Consider the following 24,002-nt stretch of genomic DNA (forward strand, 5'->3'; position numbering starts at 1 on the left):
AAGAGACCTCAAACAGTGTGTGTGGAAGTGCAGAGGACACATACATTTGAATCAATTGTCTATGTAGTCAAGAGCAGACTCCCTAAGAATCCTGTGGGCAAAGAGAAGTAACTATTTAGACACTAGCGATGTGTCAGCAAGTGAAGTGAACCCACTCCTTTGAATACATAGTTAATGCCCTAGAACTTTTCTTTGAAAATTTCTGAGCAAAAAGCTTCTCCTCTGTATGAACTCTTACTCTATCTTTAGTCCAGGACTTCCCAGGATAAATCTGGAACTTTGTCTATATCCACCCTACAGTAGATGGAAACTGGAGCTCTGGAGTGCACAGTAGGCAGTATGACACGTCGTACAGCCCAGCTGTGCTTAAAGGACCAGGGCAGGTCACATTTGACTCGTGGGCCATCCCTGCTGTTGGCCTAGACATGAGATTGCAGTTCTCCCAGGGCTCTCCAGGGGGCAATATCAGGACACACACTCAACACTCAGAAAATTGTTTTTCTGAGGCATGACCTTGCCTAGGAGACTAGTATCCATCCTGTCCCTCCTAACGTGGATATCCCTCCCAAGATCTTGCTCAGTTTCTTTTTTCTGAGAATACACCTGTCTGAGGAACATTAAAGTCCTCCCTTCCTGGCATCTTTCAAGGGTAATACAGGATTTATTCAGGGGAATCATTTAGATGATTTAGACTCCGAAAGATTAGGGAGAACCTGGGGTCTCCCAACACACAGCTCAGCCAACACAGTGCTGCAATGCTGCCTTGAAACCCTACATAGGAAGAAGAATCTCACTGTCCTTTCCATGACACACTGACAACCTCTTCTCCAAGACTGAGGAATTGAAATTCCTCACAAAAATGCTGCTGGGCCTCTCTCCTGGATCAGGAATTTACCTAGTGACATTAGTGATAAAGAATTGTTCTTCATCTTTGGTCATCACTGAGCTCATCTCTTCCAAGCCCTCAGAGGCATTTATGTCACCTTCTTGCTGGGAAATCCCACATTCCCAGAGAAATAGGGACACAGGGAAGAGTGGGCTCTTGGCTTTGTCTTTGTGTCACAGAGACCCACAGGCATTATAAAGTCTCCCACATTGATGCTGACACACCCAAGGCCAGGAAACAGTAGATGTCAGGTCTGGGATGGGCTGTTGTTCCCTGAGGTCAGGGGGATGCTTATCAACTTTGTGTACAATGTATTGCTTGGGGGAGAAAGGCTAAGAGAAAAGTGGAGAGGGATGCAGGGGCAGCACTGAGAGTTGAAGGGACAGAGCGGCTCCTTGGACACAGACTCCACCACTCACAGTCTGTGAAGTGCTCCTGCCTGAGAAGACAAACAGCTCAGAGGGCAGAAGGACAGCAGAGGTTGGGAGTCTTGCTGGAGCTGAAGCTCTTCTCCTCAGAAGACGTCACAGTGAGAAGAGCAATGGTGGAGTCCTCTGTGCTTCCCTTCAAAGAGTGTAACTCCTGGAAGAGGCTCCTGCTCATGGGTAAGTGTCCCCACTCCCTGACTGTGTGTGGGTTTGTGGGAACTCAGAGGGAGGCTTGACTCTTCAAATGATGACAGGAGCCCAGGTTGAGACTCCAGGTTTCTGCTTGATGTTATAGGGAAAAGGTACAGAGAGGGAATCCATTCAGCCTCCGGAAGCTCTCTGGGGACAAGTAGTGATGAGGAGAGAAGAGCCCCAATGTTTTCTACTCAAACCACACCACAGTGGCTGCTCTGTTCTGAAGACTGATGTTCCCATGCATGACCAGGTGACTCTCCAAAAAGAAATCAAGCAGGAGTGTCCAGCAAAATGGCTCAGTGTGTGGAGGCCATGACAACCTGAATCCAGTTTTCAGCTCCCACATATTAGATTCGTGAATAGACTCACAGATTCTTTTCTCTGCCCTTTACCCTGTTGCTGTGGTATGCACTCTCATGTGCACACACTGAGACATGAGCCTTCAGAAACCCACACATACAATAAATAAGAAATATAAGAATATTTAAATTACCATTGAGTATTACTATTTGTTGTTATCTACAAACCTGGGAACTTTGTAGGTTAATCCATGGACACACTCTTCCTTCCTTCTTCCTTCTTTCCTTTCTTCCTTCCTTTCTTCCTTCCTTCCTTCCTTCCTTCCTTCCTCCATTCATCTCCAAGTCTATTCCAGGAAGTTAATCATCCTAATATGGCAGACTAACCCCTGTCCTCACATAGCCCTGGTCATAGTGGACCAGAAGTCAGAGTACCTGCAAGATGATGTCAGGGGTTGCCTGGTACCTCAAAGGGAAAAGATAAAAGTCAGAAAGTGAAGAACTTCAAGAGAAAGAGGTCAGTGAGGAATCCTCACACCAAATATAGGGACACTGAAGGGCGAGCCAGAAACACAGTTGAACAGAGAATTTCTAAGAGAGGTAAGTACGCAGTGAGAGACTCTGAGGGAATAGTGGTGAGAATGATGACTTCCATTAAGGTGGGTAGGTACACCCCTAACCACACATTTGAGTGGTGTTCACACTGGCTCAATATTGATTGTTTCTCTCTTTCCTTTTAGCGTCACTTTTAACCTGCTGGCACCTGTCTACCACTACCAACGTCACCATTAAAGTAGTGCCTCCGTACGTTTTTGAAGGAGAAAATGTCCTTCTCTTTGCTAACAATCTGCCAGACAATCTTCTCGCCTTTGTCTGGTTCAAAGGGATGACAGAAAAGAGCCACATGATTGCAGTGTATGCAGTGAACACTAAAAGAAGTGTGATGGGGCGTGCACACAGTGGCAGAGAAACAATCTACAGTGATGGATCTCTGCAGATCTGCAATGTCACCCAGAAGGATATAGGATCCTACATTCTTAAAACCTATAATAGGCAAGCAGAACCAGTATCAACAACATCCATATACCTCCACGTGTACAGTAAGTGGCTGCTAGGTGGGGTTGAATCCACTAGACACACACATTGCCAAGGGATGATTTCATTTCCCCCTTTATGTTTTTCCTTTGGAAAGAGGGGTTATCCTAAGGGAATTACCTAGACAGAGGTCCAAGGCATTTCAGGAATGCCCAGGGAACACATGGGCAGACCCAACACACAACTGAGAAAGTGGTAGCATTGTCTAGAAGCCCTGCATGGGATGATGGAGCCCAGATCTCTCATTCAGGGACTCAGATCACCTCCTCCCACACACCGAGGGTGTGAGAGGCTCCTGATACATCTGCTTCTGGGCCTTTGTTCTGTGTCAGAATCCTGACTGGTGCTTGCCGTGAGAATGGGTCTGTCCTCTTCCCTACTCATAACTCATTGGTTCTTTTTGATACATCACAGGAAATTTTGCCACATGCTTGCTGAGAGCAAACTGCATATTTTCAGAGCACTGAGAACACAGGTCAGACTCAGTGCACAGCTTTTTTTCTGTGTCACACAGGGAATGCTGAGGCTCCCTCATTGTTGATTACAGACCAAGTCCAGGACACAGTAGAGAGCTGTCCCAGGTTGAACTGCTGTTATCTCTGGGCTTATGGATGCTCATCAGTTTGTAGCTTATCATGTGGTCTCTAGGACTAAGGAGTAAAGGTAGAAGTGAGAGGGACAGCTGGCAGCATGGATAGGTGTGATGGTGAGGAGCAGTGTTTTGACTAGAGACCTACCAAAGTCCATGAAAGTCAGGGGAAAAAGTTAGGTGGAGGGAGAGAGTGTTCCTACCCAAAGTTAATCAGCTGAGCACAATATTCTGAAGACTGATGCTCTCAGCTGTGACATCCCAAACAAGAACCAAGCTGGTGCTTATGAGTGAGATAGCTCAGCTGATAGGCATTTGCTTCATTGTCTGATGACCTCAAATGGATGCATTTCTTAAATAAATCCATGGACATGCATGATGTGGAGCAAGGGGCATTCCTCCACTGTTAGTACAAGTGCAAACTGTACAACCACTATGGAAATCATATGCCACTTTCTCAGAAAAGTGGGAATAGGTTTACATCAAGACCTAGCTATGCAATTCCTGGGCATATACCCAAAAGATGCTCCACCATACCACAAGTTCACTTGCTCAACTATGTTCACAACAGCTTTATTCATAATAGTCAGAAACAGTAAACAACCTAGATATTTCTCCACTGAAGAATGGATAAAGAAAATGTAGTACATTTACACAGTGTAATACTACTCAGCTATTACAAAACAAAGATGTCATGCTATTTGTGGGCAAATACATGGAACTAGAAAAGATCATCCTGTGTGTGGTAACCCACATCCAGAAAGATATGCATGGAATGTGCTCACTTGTAAGCGGATATTAGCCATAAAGTTCAGGATAACCATGATAGTATCCACAGACCCAAAAAACATGAAGGGCCCTAGAGAAGATGCTGAATCTCACTCAGAACAGGCAATAAAATTGACATCTGAAGTAGATACGGGAGGAAACTGTGTGGAAGAATGGGTCAGGAGGGTAACTGGGTGGTAATCAGGTGTGCAGAGAGTGGGAGGAGGAGTGGGAGAGAGAACAGAAACGAGGGCATCTCTGGGTCAGGGAAGGCTCCCAGGAATCTCTGGTCCTTGCTGAAACTTCTACAACTGAGGGTTAAGGTGCCTGAAGGGGCCAGCTCCTGTAGCCAGGTGGGACTTAGAGTGCTTCTCAAGCATTAGGTATTCCTCTGTTGAAAGTCCTGTTTTGCTTTGTATCCCACTTTTAAATGTGTTTTTTTTGGTTTGTTGGTGTTTAATTTCTTGATTTCTTTTTTTGTATTTGGATATTAGCCATCTGTCAGACGTAGGGTTGGTGAAGATCATTTCTCATCCTGCAGGCTGTCATTTTTTTCCCTATTGACAGTGTCCTTTGCCTTGCAGAACCTGTTCAGTTTCGTGAGGTCCCATTTATTAATTGTTGATCTTAGTGCCTAAGCTGTTGATGTTCTGTCCAGACAGTTAGTTGTCTCTTGTAGTCATGAGTTCAATGATATGACCCACTTCCTTTTCTAATAGATTTAGTGTAGCTGTTTTCATGTTGAGGTCTTTGATCAACTTGGACTTGAGTTTTATGCAAGGTGATAGATATGGGTCTAATTTACAGTCTTCTATATGCTGACATCCAGTTAGAATAGCATCATTTGTTGAAGATTCTTTTTTCCATTGTATGTTTTCGGTGTTCTTTGTAAAAAGTCAGGTGTCAGTTGGTGTGTGGGTTTACTTCTGGGTCTTTGATATGATTCAATTGATATACGTGTCTCTTATCATGCCAATACCATATTGGTTTTTTTTTTTTACTATTCCTTTGTCAAACCACTTGAAATCAAGGATGGTGACACCTTCAGAAGATCTTTTATTGTACAGGATTGTTTTAGCTATCTTGGTTTTTTTTCCATACGAAGTTGAGAATTTCCCTTTTCAGGTCTACAAAGAATTGTGTTGGTATTTTGGTGGGTAGTGTATTATATATATTGTGCTTTTGGTAAGATGGCAATTTTTACATAAGATTTTTGCATTTTTCTGACATCTTCTTCAATTTCTTTCTTCCAAGACTAGAAGGTTTTGTCATATGGGTTTTTCACTCCCATATGTTTAGAGTTACACCAATATATTTTATATATTTCCCTAGCTATTGTGAAAGGTGTTCTTTGCCCAGCTCCTTTCTCAGCCCATTTATCATTTGTATAAGGAGGGCTACTGATTTTTTGAGTTAAGTTTGTATCCAGCCACTTTGGTGAAGGTGTCTATTAGCTGTAGGAGTTCTGTGGTAGAATTTTTGGAGTCACGCATGTAGACTTTCATATCATCTGTGAATAGTGATACTTTGACTTCTTCATTTTCAATTTGTATCCCTTCAATGTCCATTAGTTGTTTATTGCTCTAGTTAGAACTTTACGTGCTATGTTGAATAGATATGGAGAGTGTGGGCAGACTTGTCCCTGGTTACAGTGGGATTGCTTTAAGTTTTTCTCCATTTAATTTGATGTTAGTTGTATAGAACTCATTATTCTCGTGATTGTCACATGGTTCTCCCTGCTATATGTAGTTTGTTTTATACATGTGTTAAAAATAAAAGTATTAAAAAAGAGGCAAGAATTTTAAAAAAGATTATAAAACTAGAAAGACAAAGTGGCTGTGACTTTAGGGCACTGGGTACCTGTTCATCCACACATATACCTTATTATTTTAAAACAAAAAACAAAAAAATTTGATGTTAGTTATTGGCTTGTTGTTTAGGTATGCTCCTTGTATCCCTCATCTCTCTAAGCCTTTTATCATTTAGGAATATTGGATTTTGTCAAAGAATTTTCAGCATGCTGTGTCCTATTTTTCATTGAATTCTCGAAGTTCCTTAACTTCTTACTTTCTTTCTTGCCACACTCAGTGATTATTGAGCAGACAGTTGCCTAGTTTCCATGGGTTTTTAGGCCTTCTCTTGTTGAAGTCCAGCTTTAATCCACGGTGGTCTGATAAGATGCAAGGAGTTGCTTTGTGACCATATCTATAGCCTCAATTTTCGAGAAGGTTTTTGAGATGCTATGAAGAATGTTGTAGTCTCCTGCTATTAATGTGTGGGGTTCAATGTGCAATTTAGCTGTAATATATTTCTTTTAACAATATGGATCCCCTTGCATTTGGGGCATAGATGTTTGGAATTGAAACATCATCTTGGTGGATTTTCCTTTGATGAATATGAAGTGTCCTTTCCTATCTCTTTTGATTAATATTGCTTGAAAGTCTGTTATGTTGTATAGTAGAATGACTACTTCAGCTTGGTTCTTGGGTGCATTTGCTTGGAAAACATTTTTTCCAGCCCTTTATTCTTAGGTATTATTTATTTTTGTTGCTGAAGTGATTTTCTCATATTCAAAAAAGGATGAATCCTGTTTTCTTAGCCATCTGTTAGCCCATGTCTTTTTATTGGGGAATTGAATGCAGTGATGTTGAGAGGTATTAATGACCAATGATTATTAGTTCATGTTACTTTGATGTTGGTGGTGTGAGTGTGTATGTTTTTATGTGCCTCTCTTTTTTTAAATTTTACTGGTGTGGAATTATTTATTTCCTGTGTTTCTTGAGTGTAGTTAATCTGTTTAGATAGCTTTTTTTTCCTCTAGTATTTTCTGTAGGGCTGGATTTGCGAATAGATTTTTTTTCGAAATTTGGTTTTGCAATGGAATATCTTGTTTCTCCATCTATGGTGAATGAAGTTTTTTCTGGATATAGTAGTCTGGGCTAGTATCTGTGCTCTCTTAGGGTCTACATGATATCTTCTTGCTCTTGGAGTCTCTGTTGAGAAGTCTGGCATAATTCTAATAGTCTGCCTTTATATGTTACTTTGTCCTTATCCCTTGTGGCCTTTAATATACATTCTTTGTTATGTAGAGTTAGAGTTTTAATTAATATGTGTTGGGGGAATTTTATTTATTTACTTAGTTTTTGGTTTTGGTTTTTGTTTTTTCCAAGACAGGGTTTCTTTGTGTAGCATTGGCTTTCCTGGGCTCGCTTTGTAGAGCAGGGTGGCCTTGAACTCATTGTGATCCACCTGCTGCTGCCTCTGTGAGTGCTGAGATTGCAGCCATGTGCCGCCACACTTAGGGGGGATTTTATTTTTTGATCTAATGTGTTTGGTGATCTATAAGCTTCTTGTATGTTTATAGGTATCTCTTTTTTTAGGTTAGGAATTTTTTTCTGTAATTTTGTTGAAAATATTTTCTGGTCCTTTGAGCTTGAAATCTCATTCTTTTATTTGTATTATTCTTTTGTTTGTTCTTTTCATGGTGCCCAATATTTCCTGGATGTTTTATCTTAGAAATTTTTAGACCTAGCATTTTCTTTGAACAATGTATCACTTTCTTCTGTATCTTCTAATCCTAACATTCTCTCTCCCATCTCTTGTATTCTGTTGGTGATGCTTGTGTCTGTAGTTCTTGTTCTCTTTCCTAGCTTTCCATTTCTAGGATTGCCTCAGTTTGTGTTCTCATTATTGCTTCTATGTTCATTTTCAAGGTTTTTTTTGACAGTTTTATTTATTTCCTTCTCCTGTTTGCTTGTATTTTTTCCTGTATTTCTTTAAGGGATTTATTCATTTCCTTCACCATGAGGACACTGAGCTAGAGGTATATTGATACCCTAGTGAGATCTCCATGTACATGAAATGAGAAGTGCAGGGACACTGAGTTTATGGAGGTAGTTTGTTGACCTCCCTAAAGTGGATAGGGAGATGCTCACCCACACAACATCACTGAGGAATGAACAAAACTCAGGACACAGAGCTACATCTTAACCAAATAATAAAGTTCTAAGATGGATCTCTCTCTTTCCTTCTAGCTTCCCCTTTGACGTGTGGATGCCCTCCCACCTCTGCTCAGCCCAGTATTGAATTAATGCCTCCCAATGTTGCTAAAGGAGGAAGTGTTCTTTTACGTGTTCACAACCTCCCAGAGAAGCTTCAAGCCCTTTTCTGGTATAAAGGTGTAGCTGTGTTCAAGGACAAAGAGGTTTCTCGGTACATAATAGCCAGAAATTCAAGTGTGGAGGGACCTGCACACAGTGGTAGAGAGACCATGTACAGCAATGGATCCTTGTTGATACACAGAGTTACCTTGAAGGACACTGGATTCTATACCCTACGAACTCTGAGCACAGATATGAAAGAGGAAGTGGTGCATGTGCAACTTCTGGTGGACGGTAAGTGATTGTCTGTGATCAGTCAGTGCTGGGTGGAGCTTAGACACACATGACTGTCATGCCTGGCAAGTGACCCCCCTTTTTCTGTACTGTGTCTCCATGTTGGAGTTTGAGCACTTAGTGCTATATACATATGGTGGAAAAGGTGATATAGATTAGAGAGAGAGAGAGAGAGAGAGAGAGAGAGAGAGAGAGAGAGAGAGGGAAAGTATGATAGGAAAGGGGTTCTTAGTCAAGGAGCATTGGACTCAGTCTAGTTTCTTGAGGTTCTCACCATGAACATGGTATGAGAAAGACCCTGTTGGCTACAGGCAGATTTTGTATCCTCACAGAGAAGTGAGAACTAGGATGCCCTGGCTGCAGATCTCTGTTCCTGATTGCAGTATAAATGATCCTGAAAATATTTAGCCAGGGCTGGAGTCTTACTATTGCAGCTGACAGAGAACAATGGTTTTTGGCCCACCCATCTTTCATGGGAAACCAACTAGTGCACTAATTTGAGAGCCTCAGCTGAGCAAGGTCACCTGGGTACCTCCCAAGACTCAACATGGACTGCAGAGCTAACCAGGTCACCAGGCCATAAGCCAAACGTCCACATAGGCTTATGAGACCTGAAGGAATTTCATGGCACACAAGGGGAGGAATAGAGGGTATAGGTTCTCCTGGCAAGTGCTTGTCCTCTGAGGTCCAGCCCAAGGAATTCTTTTCTGTATCAAAATGGTAACAGGCTCTGCTGGTCTTAACACCTCCCAGACATAAGCATCAGTCATCCTATTAGTCACCAGTGGGCAGTATTATCTCATAGTCAAACACTGAGTTTCTGGTTTTCTGGAGTAGATGAAAGAAATGGTTTCCATTTGTGTCCCAACAAACCTGGAAATCCCTCCCTCGAGGTCAGTTTGACCTACTTGCTGTTTCCTGTAGCCCAGAAAAGTACTAGGGGACCATGTTCAACATTCTCCCCTCTAGCATCTTGAGTTGGGGATAGAGTGATGACAGGGGAATTGCCAAACAAAGGAAAGAGTCATCCTTACAAAGTCAGGGTGGATGTGTGAAGACCTGAACAACATCTCAGCCAACAAATGAGGCTGGAATTCAGGTTCCTCACTGAACTCCTCCACCTCAGAGTGAGCTCACTCCTCTCCAGGCCTCAGATGACCTTCTGCTGCACACGCACAACATGGATCTCCTGATACAACTTTACTGCTCCTGAATGTTTTTCTAGATCAGACTCTGAATGGCAACATTAGTGATAATAGATGAGTGTCTTATCCCTGGTGTCACCCAGCTGGTCTCTTTGTAGCCTTGACAAACATCTCTGTCATCTCCTGGCTATGCATTAATTCTACCTTCACAGAATTGAGGTCATGGGGAAACTTGGTGCCCAGTGAAGTTTCTGTGTCACCACGGATGCATATGGAGCACAGGGTACCCTTCTTTGATGGTGACAGAGCCTAGGACAGGATGAAGCAGAGATCAGACTTGGGGCGGGCTATTGTACTCCGGGTCACAGGGGTGCTTATCAGCATGTTATTCACTGTGTAGTCTAAAGACTGAAAGATCAAGAGAGTGTGAGGGAGAGAAGTACTTGGCAACACGAAGGGTAGGATAAAGCAGTGCCTCAGACAGGCACGCCACCCACAGCCATGTGATTCTTGGAGAGACTTTTGCCTCAGTGTAGACTCAGAGCAGAGGGAGGTAGGAGCACAGAGATGGTGAAGCAGAAGCTCCTTTATATTGTGTGATGATGGCACATGCATCAGAGACTGTGGAACTCCCACTGCTCCTCCTTCCAAGGGGCACCATGGGTAAGGGATGGTCCCATAAGCGAATAGAGAATTTCCTGAGAGTGTGTGGGAGGGTGGTGTCAGACCCTGGCTGGAGTCTCCAGGGAGGACAAGAGTCTGAAGGAGTTCAAGGTGTCTGCTTGACCCTGGGTGAAGTTGACACTGAGGTAGACAGCAATTCAGTAGCAGGAAGTTCTCAGTGAACAGGAAACAGCAAGAGGTGGACACAAAAGCCAGATTATTCTCTCCTCAAAGTCAATCACATTGGTTACTATAATCTAGACAGTGATGTACTATAATGTAGACAGGAGCAACTCAGAAAATAAACAATTTGGATGGGATAGGCCAGTGAGGTGTCTCAATAAGTGAAGGCAATTTCTGCCAGGTCAGAGGACCTGAGATAAATCCTCAGCTCCCCTATGGTAGAAGGAGAGAGCCCTCTTAATCCTCAAGGGTTTCCTTTGCCACACACATAGATACTGTGCCATGCACCTGCCTATATATACATCTAAGCAGAAATGCCAGTATTATGCATTCACATACATATGTAATAGATCTAAAAGTAAAAGAATTAGGTCAAAGTGAGGTATTCATCCATCTGAAAGCTGGGTCTTTTCATAAATAAAACCCTGGACAAGCTGGACCTCAGGACCATCAGTTTCTCATTAATTTGCCTCATTCCTTCATTCATTCCTCAGAGGTATCTGAGTTTTCCTAGACACCATTTTTTTCCACAAAAAATTTTAAGACAGATACTGATTCTCACAAGACCCTATTCCAGGTAGTTTGGAAGAGAATCCAGTGGAGGAAGCTAGAAGATGAGGTCAGGTCAGAACTGGAGCCACTAAAGGATCCAGAGAGCCAAGATACACAGTCTGTGGGGAACGAAGTCAGTAAGGCATCAATTTACACTGAGTGTGAACAGGAATCAAAGTGCAGTGAGCCAGGGCCATGTTGACACCTGAGGAGTATCATACAGATAAAATGCAGGTATTGTGCTGGCCCCTACCATGTAGGACAGTACTCTCACTCACACACCTCGGCAGAGCAATGGGCACAGGTGGTCAAGACACAGGGCCCTATCATAGCCAAATACAAAGGTCCTAGTAGTGATGGGTGTCTCTCTTCCCTTCTAGCCTCGTTTTCGCCCTGTGGACATCTCACCTCTACTCAGCTCAGCATTGAATCAGTGCCACCCCGTGTTGCTGAAGGGGGAAGTGTTCTTCTACTTGTTCACAATCTCCCAAAGAATCTTCGAATGCTTTTCTGGTACAAAGGGGTGGTTGTGTTCAAGAACCAAGAGGTTTCTAAGTATATAATAGCCATGAATTCAAGTGTGGAGGGACCTGCACACAGCGGTAGGGAGACAGTGTACAGCAATGGGTCCCTGCTGATCCACAATGTCACCTGGAATGACACTGGATTCTACACCCTGCGCACTCTGAGAACAGATCTGAAAGATGAAGTGGCACATGTGCAACTCCATGTGGATGGTAAGTGATTGTCTGTGATCGTTCCGTGCTGGATGGTGATCAGACACACAGTACTGTGTCTTCTGCTCTTTGAATATTGTCCACATTGTGAGATTTGAGCACTTAGAGCAAGACACACATGGTGGAGACAAATGGACACAGGTCAGACTCCATTGTCTGGCTCCCTCCTGCATCAGATAAGGTTTTCATGGAAAGTAACCCAGCCTAGGATGTCAGACACTGTCTAGTTTTGTGGGGATCTCAATGCCTATTTTTCTAAGAATGACCCTTTGGGCATCAGGCAAGGGCTGGTTGGGGGAAACAAAGAGAGGTGGGCACCAGGAAGTTCTGACTGTACTAATCCACCCTAAGTTCAATTACTAGTGACTCTAGGGAGAATTTTGCCAGGGCTGGACTATTAGTTAATACCTCTCAGTGCTGATGGTGGACAACGGTTTTGGCTGTCCATGTCGGAATGGTGTGCTTATATTCTCCAAACGTGAGAGTCATAAATCAAATCTAGGAACTGTTGCAGAGAGCATGGAGGAGTGCTGCTTACTGGCTTGCTCCTCATTACATGTTTAACTTTGATTCTTGATTCTTGTAGTCCCAGCATCCCTTAGGATAGGAGTGAAACTTCTTGCAGTGGACTGGACCCTCCCATATCAATCAGTAGTGGCATTTTTAATTGAAGGTCCATCTTTCAAATCTACTGTTTTTCTTTTAAATTTTGGTTTTCCTAGACAGGATTTCTCTGTGTATCCCTGGCTGTCAAGGACTCGCTTTGTGGTCCAGATTTGCCTCAAATTTCTGCCTGACTCTGCTTCCATGAGTGCTGGATTACAGGCATGCACCACTTCACCCAGCTTGTGTGAAGCTCTCGTAAAGCCAGCCAGCATAGGTCCTGAGCCTTTTCCAAGAATCGAGCCTTCCAAGAAGACCAGAATGCTTTCTGCCCTTACCTCCCCCTTAGACCTGTGGGGTGCAGGGCAGAGCAGCAAGAACATCTAGAAGGTGGTGTCAGGGGTTGACTGGAGCCTCAGTGGAAAATGAATAAATGGTTAGAGAATGAAGATGTGGGGTCTGCAGGGAATATTCTGAGGAGGCATAACCTCAACCTACAGTGTGCATGAATGTGTAAAGTGTCTGGCAGCCATAGAGACACCTGAGCATAGACCTCCTTGCAGGGGAGATGACACATTCCAGGGCACTGAGGGAATAAAGGATGTAGGATGTCATGTTGCTGACCTCCCCCATGTGAGACAGACACATCCACACTAGGATGAGTGATGACTCAATTCATCTGCTCTGGACACAGGTCACCATCTTTCCACCAAACACAATGATCCCATGTGATGTGTTTTTCTCCTTTTCCTTCCAGGCTCCCTTTCTACCTGCTGTAACCATCTCACCTCTGCCCCACTCATGATTGATCAAGTGCCACAGAATGTTGCTAAAGGGGAAAGCATTCTTTTCCACGTTCATAATCTGCCACGAGATCTGCAAGCCTTTTACTGGTACAAATCTGCATATAGAAGCCAGCTTCGAAAAATTGCAGAATACAGCATTTTCACGAATTCCATCATCAGGGGCCCTGCACTCAGCAGAAGAATGACGGTGTACACCAACGGATCCCTCCTGCTCCAGAATGCTACTGAGAATGATGCAGGATTCTACACACTAGAAACTTTAAACAGAGGGTTCAAAATTGCAAAAACACATGCACGACTTCATATAAGTAAGTGGCTTCCATAGTATAGATATGTGTATCCTGCATTATACACTGAACTCTGAGGTCTGGGCTGTGCGTGCTCTCTCTCTCTCTCTCTCTCTCTCTCTCTCTCTCTCTCTCTCTCTCTCTCTCTCCCTCTCTCTCTCCATCCCCACTGTGTCTCCACACTGAGGATTGGGCACTTACTATAGGACACACATGGGGCAGACCAACCACATTATATCAGGACCCCTCACTTGTCCTGGGGTAAACTTAGCCCAAGGATATTATGCACAACTTGCACATTTGGATCCCTCATTATGCCCATGGACCTGAGAAAGTCTCTGGGAGTCAGGCAAGCCCAGGCTGAAGAAGCCTTGTTGTTCTCACAAGGATCAAATTTCTGTCCCTGGCTTGACTTCAGATGACATTAGATGCTTTATGTCACTATTTGGTCTTGACTTCCTATTAGAGCTGACATAGGACACAGCTTTATTGGCTTATAAAAAGAGCCAATGTACTGCCGTGAGAGCCATGGTTAGGGTTGGTCCTCTGGTAATCTTCTCCAGTGACTCAGCAGGGAGAATAGCTGGACAGGTGCCCAGACCATCAACTAACTGTCCTGATGGACTCATGAAAGCCTATAGGAAGGTCAGGGTTTCTAAGAAGAGGCATCAAAGTCACACGTCCTCCCTGCAAGCGATTGTTCCCTGGGGTCTATCTCTGCAAATATCTCCTGCAGGCAGCTGGTAGCAGAGATGCTGATCTGGGCAACTCTCAGACCCTAGGTGCAATTCCCACAGTAATCACTAGGTGGCTATAGAAGGACACACACTCACAACCTAGAAAATTATTTCCAGAAGCCAGGAGATTAACTGCAACCTGGCTTTCACTCCCATCCCTACAGATCTGACCTACTGGCTGCTCCTGGGTTTCTAAGCAGTACTACCATGCCAGAGGATCCTGTGTAGTCACACTTGTCTCCTGGCCACTCTCATTTGGAAATGTAGACGGAGGACATCTGAATCCTGGGAAGGGTATGGGCAGAACCAATGCATGGCTCATGCTGCACAGGAAAATGGAGGGTCCCCCTGAATGTCTCCCTAGACAGATAGAGTCAGTGTCCTCTCTTGAGGACTCAGGCCATCTCCTGCTTCACACCCACATCCTCAATTCCTGGACTTATGAAGCTCCTGGGCTTCAAGGCAATGCAGTCTGCCTGGGGACCTCAGTGTGAACATCTCTGTCCCTTTCCAAAGGCATCACTTTGCTGCATGTCACCTTCCTGCAGGTACTGAATTCTACCTTCTCTGACCCTTGATAACACAGGGAAGACTAGGTGCTTATGTAGGATTCTGTGTTATAAGGGACATGTTAGGAGAACACACACAGGGAAGCCCTTGGATGAGCTGCTGTTGTCCTATGGCACAAAGATGACAATCAGCCTTTTTGGTTTTTGTGGTCCAGAGGACTGAAACATCCCTCTCTCTCTCTCTCTCTCTCTCTCTCTCTCTCTCTCTCTCTCATCTATCTATCTATCTATCTATCTATCTATCTATCTATCTATGTATCTATCAATCAAATGGGACACCAGGCAGAAATATGTGTGGAAGGGCAGAAGAGGGTCTAGGATACCATACCTGGCAACAGTCAGCATTAGCCTGGGAATGGCTCCTGCTGTTAAGAGGGTCAGTTCAGAGGGAGGAAGATAGCAGGGCTCGGGGATAAGGCTGGATCAAATGCTGTTCTCCACAGAGGGAGGGCAGAGCCTGCAGCAGGGACCATGGAGCCCCATTATATATTTTCTTGCAAAGGGTGAAGCTTCCAGTAGTGGCTTCTGCTGAACACACATTCCAGGACAATACTGCCTGACTGTGGCAGACGGGGAGGGTGTTCAGGGTTTGGCTCGAGTCTCCTAAGGGGGGGGAAAGGTAAGGAAATCTCCCTTAAGTTGTGCTCTGACCTCAGTCTAGGTGCTGTGACAAGCACCCACCAATACACAGAGGATGGCGCACACCTGCACAGACACACGTACTCATACTCACACTTATTCCTTACAGATGCATAAGTTAATGCAAGGTGGAGGTTTATCCAGTGTTGGTAGCTCCCATATGAGAATTTCATTAACATCTGATCTTGCAAGGCCAGGAACATTCACTCACCACTCACTTTTTTTTGAGACAGGGATTGTCTTTGTATCCTTGGCTGTCCATGCTGGCCTTGTAGTCACAGAGACCCACCTGCCTATGCTTATTGAGTGCTGGAATGAAAGATATGCACAACTGTGTCTGGCTCACCATCCACATGTATATGAACCCATTTGAGCTCTGGACCTTCCAGAAACATAAAACTGGTTTTTTCCTAACAGACCCTAGTTCTCATGGGCTGGAAGACAGATAATAAAATCTCTCATTGAAGTGAAGTCAGGGGTTGGTTGTCACAAGGAAAGGAGAAGTTTAAAGAGGTCAAAAGGAGAAGCTGGGGGGTCTCTAGAGGAATTAGAGGACAGTGAAGGAACCCCTCCCACATTTTACTAATGTGAGCAGGCATGTGAGGACACTGAGGGTAGAAACAACATAAGGAGAGATTTCAACATAGCGGAAGTGACATGATCAGGTGCACCAAATTGTTATCTGCTTACTTCCTCTGATTGGACAGAAACCCCCACCCACCTCCTCTGAGTGATGGATTTAGGCTTTCAGGACCTAGTGCCCATCTTCGCACCAATGATAAATGTCTCAATATTGATAAAAATCTAATCCTTTTCTCTTTTAGACTCCCTTTCAGCCTGTATTCACCCTTCCACTACTGGCCAACTCATTATTGAACTGGTGCCTCTCAACATTATTGAAGGGAGCAACGCTCTCCTACTTGTTCATAATATGCCAGAGAAACTTCGATCCTTTTCCTGGTACAAAGGGGTAGCCATTGTCAACAAACATAAAATTTCATGGAATGAAATAACCACGAATAGAAGTATGCTGGGACCTGCACACAGTGGTAGAGAGACAGTGTACCCCAACGGGTCACTGTTACTGCACAATGTCACACATGAGGACACTGGATTCTACACCCTACGAACCTTAAATATGCAGTTTGAAACTCAGGAGGCACACGTGCAGCTTCACACATACAGTAAGTGATTCTCTGTGTCATCTGGGTGCTGGTGGGGTTGATTTTCCTTTATACACACAGGACTGTCAAGTGTGGACTGTGCCTGCCTCCCCTCTACTTTATGTCTCTACATTGGAGTTTGACCACTCACTGTAGGATACATACTGAGTAGAAATACTAAAACAGAAAAGAAACCCTCACCTGAATCCATATGCAGAGGAGGATGTGTGTTGGGTAACTCAGCCCATGGGTGAGGCTCTCACAATAAACACGGACCTGAGAAAGAAACTGCAGATGTCAGGCAGGGACAAGCTGAGAGAACCCTGGTTTCATTATTGTGATGTGAATATCATGAAGTCAAGGGTCTGGGTCTCTGTTCCAGACTCAAGTCTAGTTGTCCCTAGCAAGCACCTTCTCAGGGCTAAAATTGGACTTCATGTTAGAGCTGACAGGGAACAGTGCTTTGTTGACTGTCCAAGTCCCATAAAGTTGTGGGAGCAGATGTGCACTGTCCAGACAGCTGTAGTTATGTAGGTCAGCTGGGTATCTCTTTTTCTTGAGTGTCAGTGGAGTGGTAACAGGTCATAAGCCAACTGTTGTGATGGGCTTAGGACACTTACAGGAAGGACATGTTCTCAAAGAGAGGGACAGAGGAGACAGTTCTCCAGGAAGCTCCTTGTCCTTCCTGGAAACTCTGCCCAGGAAACTCTGTTCTGAAGGTAAATGGTAATAAATATTGCTGATTTGAGCACCTCCCCCCATCCCAAGGTCAGGCTATTGCTCATATTTAGGTATAACTCATGGACACATCAATGATTATGCACCACATGCCCAAGTATAGGGAAATTAAGACACATCAGACTCTGTGTCAGAATCAGGGTCCAACAGGCCGTGGGTGGCAGGTTCAAAGCAGAGGAAATTTGTCTGTTGTCATAGTCCCAATGTCTCCACCGTAGAGGTGTCTGTTGACTACTGAGGGGTTGGCTGATTCTCTGAAGACTGTCATTTGTTCCTCTCCTCTGTTTCTTCACAGAGCCTGTGACACAGCCCTTTATTCATGTCACCAACACCACAGTCAGAGTACCGAGCTCCGTGGTCTTGACTTGTCTCTCAGCTGACCCTGGAGTCTCAACTCAGTGGTTCTTCAATAACCAGGAGCTACAGCTCACAGAGAGGATGACACTGTCCCCAACAAAGTGCCGGCTTAGCATTGATCCTGTCACGATGGAAGATTCTGGAAAATATAAGTGTGAGATCTCCAACCCAGTCAGTTTGAAGGCCAGTCTCCCTGTCAGCCTGTCTGTTATGAATGAGTGACCCGTTCTCTCATCTTACAGCAAAGTGGGGTCACTTGTTTATCAATTGGATACAAAAAAAGGAAAAAATTACATGGTAGAAAACTTTAGATACCACTCAGGTACAGTCAGCATGTTGAGTCACAAGTGTAATTCTGGGATAAACATGTACAACAATCAGCCAGGATAAAGAGATTCAGTTTCCAAAGGGAGATAAATACATCAACATAGTAAGCAGACATGCAAAGGCATTAAGAACTAAGATTGTGAGACAAACATATATCCATCTCTCAGAATCTATTAGAATTCATTACAGGAGTTCCAAATTTCTGGATTTTCTGAGTCCCCTGTTAACATACTGCAATGTTTTAATAGAGATAAACACATTTTATGTGATTAAATATATTCTGTGAATAACTGATTCACATAAGAGTGATGCTGCCTAGACACCAATCATCTATGTGAGAGGAGGAAGACTGACAGCGGAAGGTATTGTCCATCTTTTCCACTGGACATAACTTGCATCTAAATGGTTTCAATGCACAGTTTGTTTGATGCACAGATGTAAAATCCATCTCAAAGGCAACTCAAATTATTCCACAAAATAGAAAGAGAAGGAACATTGCTAAATTCATTTTATGTGGCCACATATGTAGCTGTCATTAAACCATATAAAGAATGAGTAATGAAAGAGAATTTCAGACCCATTTCCTTATAAACACTGATGCAACAATATTCAATAAAATACTTACAAATCAAGTAAAAGAATATAATCATAAACATCACTCACCATGATTATGTAGGCTTCCTCCTAGAGATGCAGACATGGTTAAGTATATGAAAACCCATCACTGTAACCCACAATATAAACAAACTGGCTGGGAAAACTCATATAAGCATCTCATTAGATGCTGAAAAAACTTTTGACAAAACCAAACACCTCTTCATGATAAAAAGTTTTGGAGAGATCAGAGATACATGGTGCATATCTAAACATAATAAAAACAAGTTAGAGCAAGCCAATAGCTTGGAGAGACACTTGAAGGAATTCAATTGAAATCAGGAACAAGACAAAGCTGTCCACTCTCTTCCTATCTATTTCATATAGTCCTTGTAGTTTGAGGTGAAGCAGTAAGACAGCTAAAGGAGATAATGGAGATGCAAGCTGGAAAGGAAGAAGTCAAAGTAAAACAGAGCATCGAGGCTATCTCTGTGCTGAGTGCTCTGACCTGTGAACATCTGAATGATCAGTAGCCTAACATTCCATGAAGAAGCAAGTGTAAGATGATCAACAGTTCTATGCCAGGGGCCCCAGATAGGAAACTAGCCTGAGGCAACCAATTCCATTACTTCACAGGCCCAGGCAAGCTCCCAGGATAGGGAGAATGTTGGAGACTAGAGAAACCCCACCTATGATGTCGGGCCCAGGTAGGAGTGAGCCTGAGACAGAATATCCTCGTATGGGGTCACTTGGGTGGGCTGAGGAAGGAACAAGCACTAGATGACCACCACACCATTGCTAGCAGGCCTGGACATGGAGCTACACTAAGTTGACCACAAGTCCAGTGCCCTGCAGACCTGGGCGCAGGGCAGATCTTCCCTGAGATGACCTCTACCTAGTGCCATAGCAGTGGGGCATAGCACTGCTAAGACCACACCTGAGATGACCCCAGACATGCAGAGACCATAGCTCCACTTAATAGAGAAGTGGTGGAGAAATGGAAGAGATAGAGAAAGAGAGGGATGTTACACAATGAAGAGAGGCAAAACTAGAGACTTGGGTAGTGAGAAACAGCCTGATATGAGTATCCAGTGATGCCACCTGGGACCAAGGTGGGGTCCTCACCTGTACTGTCATTGGGGATCATGTCTGGGTCCTTGGCCCCACAGCAGCAGGGGTCTGTTACAAACAAATCCCAGGCAGATTTTCCTGGTTTGGGCTGCTACCCAGAAACATGTTGATGTTTGAAGGCTGTGCAGAAGTGGCCCACCCCTCCCATTGGCAGTTTGGGAGATCTGGTTCCGGGGCATGATCTCAAGAGAGCTGTTCCTGTCTGTAGTCAGGTGCAGTACTTGGGAAAATGGGCACTGCACATTGTGGGTTTGCAGGTGAGCTGACCCTAAGAATAGTAGCATAGACCAGCTGGGGTTACCACTTGTCTCCTGTGCAGTGCTGTAGGTGAGAGAGAGATACTATCTTCCCTTCTCATCCCTCATGACCTGTGGCAGGTGGGAGACCCTGGGGCCCTGGAGTCAAGAGAGGAGGAGAGCTGGTTCTGCACCTCACCAGCTGCAGCAATCTGGAGAGCAAGCCCTGCACCTCACCTAGTGGCATGTTTGAGACTGCCCCAAGAACATGGGAGAGGGGGCCCTGCAACCTTTCTGTTGAATGGTGACATGTGTAAGCAAGATATTCCCTCCTTGCCCCTTGCAACCTATGGCAGGCATAGGAGCTATACCCTACGTCATCAGAGAAGGAGCACTGTCCCTTTCACTCACCTTTTGGAGCACTGAGAAGAGCAGGCCCTGTCTTAATCTTGGGAGCACAATAGAGCTGGTGCCATAAGTGTGTGGGTTGTGGGTGAGCTGCCCCAAGATCATGAATGTGGGAGAACTAATACAGCTTCTTGTCTGCTGTGTGGTGGTATTAGTAATAGAGAGATCCTCTCACCTCCTATTTGTCTTCACCGCCAGTGGTAGGCAGGACAGGTGGCCTGGTCATCAGAACAGGAGAGATGTCCCTGCCCCTCACCTGCTGCATCACTAGGGAGAGCTAGCCCTGTCTTTTGTTTGGGAAGCACAATAGAGTTGGACCTGGATGTGGGAGTTGCAGGTAAGCTAGCCTCAGGGATGTGAGTGAAGGAGAGCTGGACCTGTGGTGGCACAGATGAGGGAGAGATATCTCATCCCATTTATGTCAGGTGAAATTTATGGCTCCAGGGATATGAGAGTGGGAGAACTGTCCATGTCCCTCACAGGCTACAATACTCAGGAGAGCGGTCCTTATACCTCTCCTGGGCAGTAGTGTAGAGCTTTCCCCTAGGAATGCTTGTAATACATAGGTATAGATATAGAAAAAACATCTTCACTTTTAAAATATAAATAAATAGGGCTGGAGAGATGGCTCAGTGGTTAAGAGCCCTGTCTGCTCTTCCAAAGGTCCTAAGTTCAATTCCCAGCAATCACAAGTTGGCTCACAACCACCTATACTGAGATCTGGTGCCCTCTTCTGGTATGCAAGTTCACATGTAGGCAGAACACTGCATGAATAATAAAGAAATAAATCTTAAAAAAAATAAAAATAAATCTCAACAAAACGTGTCAAACAGTAATTTCTGACAGAAAACCTGTTCCACAGAGATTCTTCATACTATGGAGGTAGCACAGGAGTTTATGAGCATCTCTGAAGTTCAGCCTTTTTTGCTGTGCTTTCAATTCTCCCATCGCCAGGGATGCTTGATTTCTACTTCTCTAATCCAGATGTCATATTGTTTTTCATATTCTACCCACATTTTCATGGGTTATGAAGGACCCTACAATTAGCAATGCAGATTCATGGTGGAGAAACAATGTATGGTGCTCATTCCACTTCCCAACTTTAGGTTCCTTTATCCCTTGTCTAGAAATGTCTGTGAGTTTTTGAGATGATCTCTTTTAGTGCTCTTTTAGTGGTCACACACATAAAAAGTTAATGAGGTTCCAATAGAGTTAAATGGAAACATAGATGAAATAGATAACATGCATCTCCAGGATATTTTACTCAAACAGTATGGGGTACATAATCTTCAAAGCATACATACGTCTTGTCTAGGTATAACATTAGAGGACAGAGCAAGCTTCAACAATTATGAGTAATTTGATATAAAATCTCATATCCTATTGTAGTGCAATGGAGTAAAGACAGAAATTAACAGCAAGAGAAACAGCAGAAAATATAAAGACACACGGAGAGTAAACAGCACATCCATGAGTACTCAATAGCTCAGAAGAAAATTAAGATACAATGTAAAAGGTCCTTTAATTGGACGAAGTGAATCACAAAATGTCAAAAGCTATGGGATATAATGAAAGCTATCCTAAGAGGTACGTTTGCAACTCCCAATGCCTATGTTACAAAGAAAGTGCGATTCTAAACAAGTAACTTAATGTCTCTTAAGACCTTGTAGAAATGCAAACTAGTACAGGAAAGAACAACGTCAGGGCATAAATAAATGGACACCAATACAATACATAATGATATAAAGAGCATATGAAGTAAGTGGTTTTTAAAATGGATAAGACTAACAAATTCTTAACTAAATTAACCAAAAGGAAGTGCTAGTAGATGCAAAATATTGAGATTAGAGGTGAAAAGGTACATCATCAAATCCTGAAACCCAAGAGGTCATACCTAAGAAATTCACATTTCATCAATTCAGGACATATGAAATAAATGGATGGATTTCCAAAAACCCTGTTATGGTACATGATTGGGCATGTACATGACAAGAAATGAGATTGAAACAGTAATAAAATGTTTCAGCTTCTGGAGAGATGGCTCAACATTTAAGAGCACTTGGTGCTCTTCAAGAACACCTGAGTTTCATTCCCAGGGTTTACGTGGCAGCTGACAAATCATCTGTAACTTCAGTTCCAAATGAATCTGAGACCATATTCTGATCTACATATATGTGGTGCACACATATAAACTACAGTACACATAGAATATAAAAATTTCTGAAGAAAATCGGAGAACAAAGTACAAGATAGTGGAATCATACAGAATTTTTCCATATTTTTACTTAGTTTAAAAAAATTTGTTTTCTTGACCTATACATGTCTTGGGCTTGCATTTATGTCTTGTACCACTTTCATGGCTGGAGCTTGTAGATATCAGAAAAGGGTGTTTTGTGTTCTGGATCTAGAGTTACAGATAGTTGTGAACCACCATTTGTCTGTTGGGAATCAAATTATACTGCCCTTGCTCTTAACTACTATGCCATCTCGTTGGTCCTCTAGCATATCTTTGAAAAGAACAAAACTCAATTATTCTCCAGTTATTCTGTAACTTACACAACCTTTCTCCAAAGCTAGCATCATATTGATAGCAAACCCAGAACGATACACAGTAAAAAAGAAAATTATAGATTTTTTTCATTTTTTAGCATTTCCTTATTAATTCATTCATATTACATCTCAATTGTTATCCCATCCCTTATATCCTCCCATTTTTCCATCCCTCCCACTTTTAGCCTATTCCCCTCCCCTATGACTGTGATTGAGGGGGACCTCCTCCCACTGTATATGATTCTAGCATATCAAGAACCTTCTTGGTAGCTTGCTATCTTTCCTCTGAGTGACACCGGTTTTTAAGAACTGAGTAGTATTCCATAGTGTAAAAGTACCACAGTTTCTTTATCCAGTCTTCTACTGAGGGACACTTAGGCTGTTTCCATGTTCTGGCTATTATGAATAAGGCCGCTACGAACATGGTTGAGCATATGTCTTTGTTGTGTACTTGAGCATCTTCTCGGTACATTCCAAGGAGTGGAATAGCTGGATCTTTAGGAAGCCTTATTCCCAGTTTTCTGAGATAGCACCAGATAGATTTCCAAAGTGGTTGTACTAGTTTGTATTGCCACCATCAATGAAGGAGTGTTCTTCTTTCTCCACATCCTTGCCAGCATGTGATGTCATTTGAATTTTTTTCATTTTTTCTCCTTTATTAATTTATTCTTGTTACATCTCAATGGTTATCCCATCCCTTGTATCCTCCCATTCTTCCCTCCCTCCCATTTTCCCCTTATTCCCCTCCCCTATGACGGTTCCTGAGGGGGATTACCTCCCCCTGTATATGTTCATAGGGTATCAAGTCTCTTCTTGGTAACCTGCTGTCTTTCCTCTGAGTGGCACCAGGTCTCCCCCTCCAGGGGACATGGTCAAAGGTGAGGCACCAGAGTATGTGAGAAAGCAATATCACACTCTCCACT

At 43.5% G+C, this 24,002-nt stretch overlaps 1 protein-coding gene across 1 annotated transcript; it reads left to right on the forward strand.

The window, feature by feature from the left end:
- Positions 1-1,427: 1,427 nt before the first annotated feature.
- On the forward strand, positions 1,428-18,055 carry LOC311591125 (cell adhesion molecule CEACAM3-like; the record flags this gene model as incomplete). The annotated part of the gene is made up of 7 exons (XM_084770493.1): positions 1,428-1,491; positions 2,549-2,908; positions 8,295-8,654; positions 11,578-11,934; positions 13,295-13,651; positions 16,400-16,759; positions 17,772-18,055. 7 exons carry the CDS (start codon positions 1,428-1,430, stop codon positions 18,053-18,055), a joined length of 2,142 nt encoding a protein of 713 aa, XP_084626619.1.
- Between the last annotated feature and the right edge of the window lie 5,947 nt (positions 18,056-24,002).

This window comes from Acomys minous (genome assembly GCF_964271855.1).
Source record: "Acomys minous genome assembly, chromosome: 20".
Lineage (NCBI taxonomy): Eukaryota > Metazoa > Chordata > Mammalia > Rodentia > Muridae > Acomys > Acomys minous.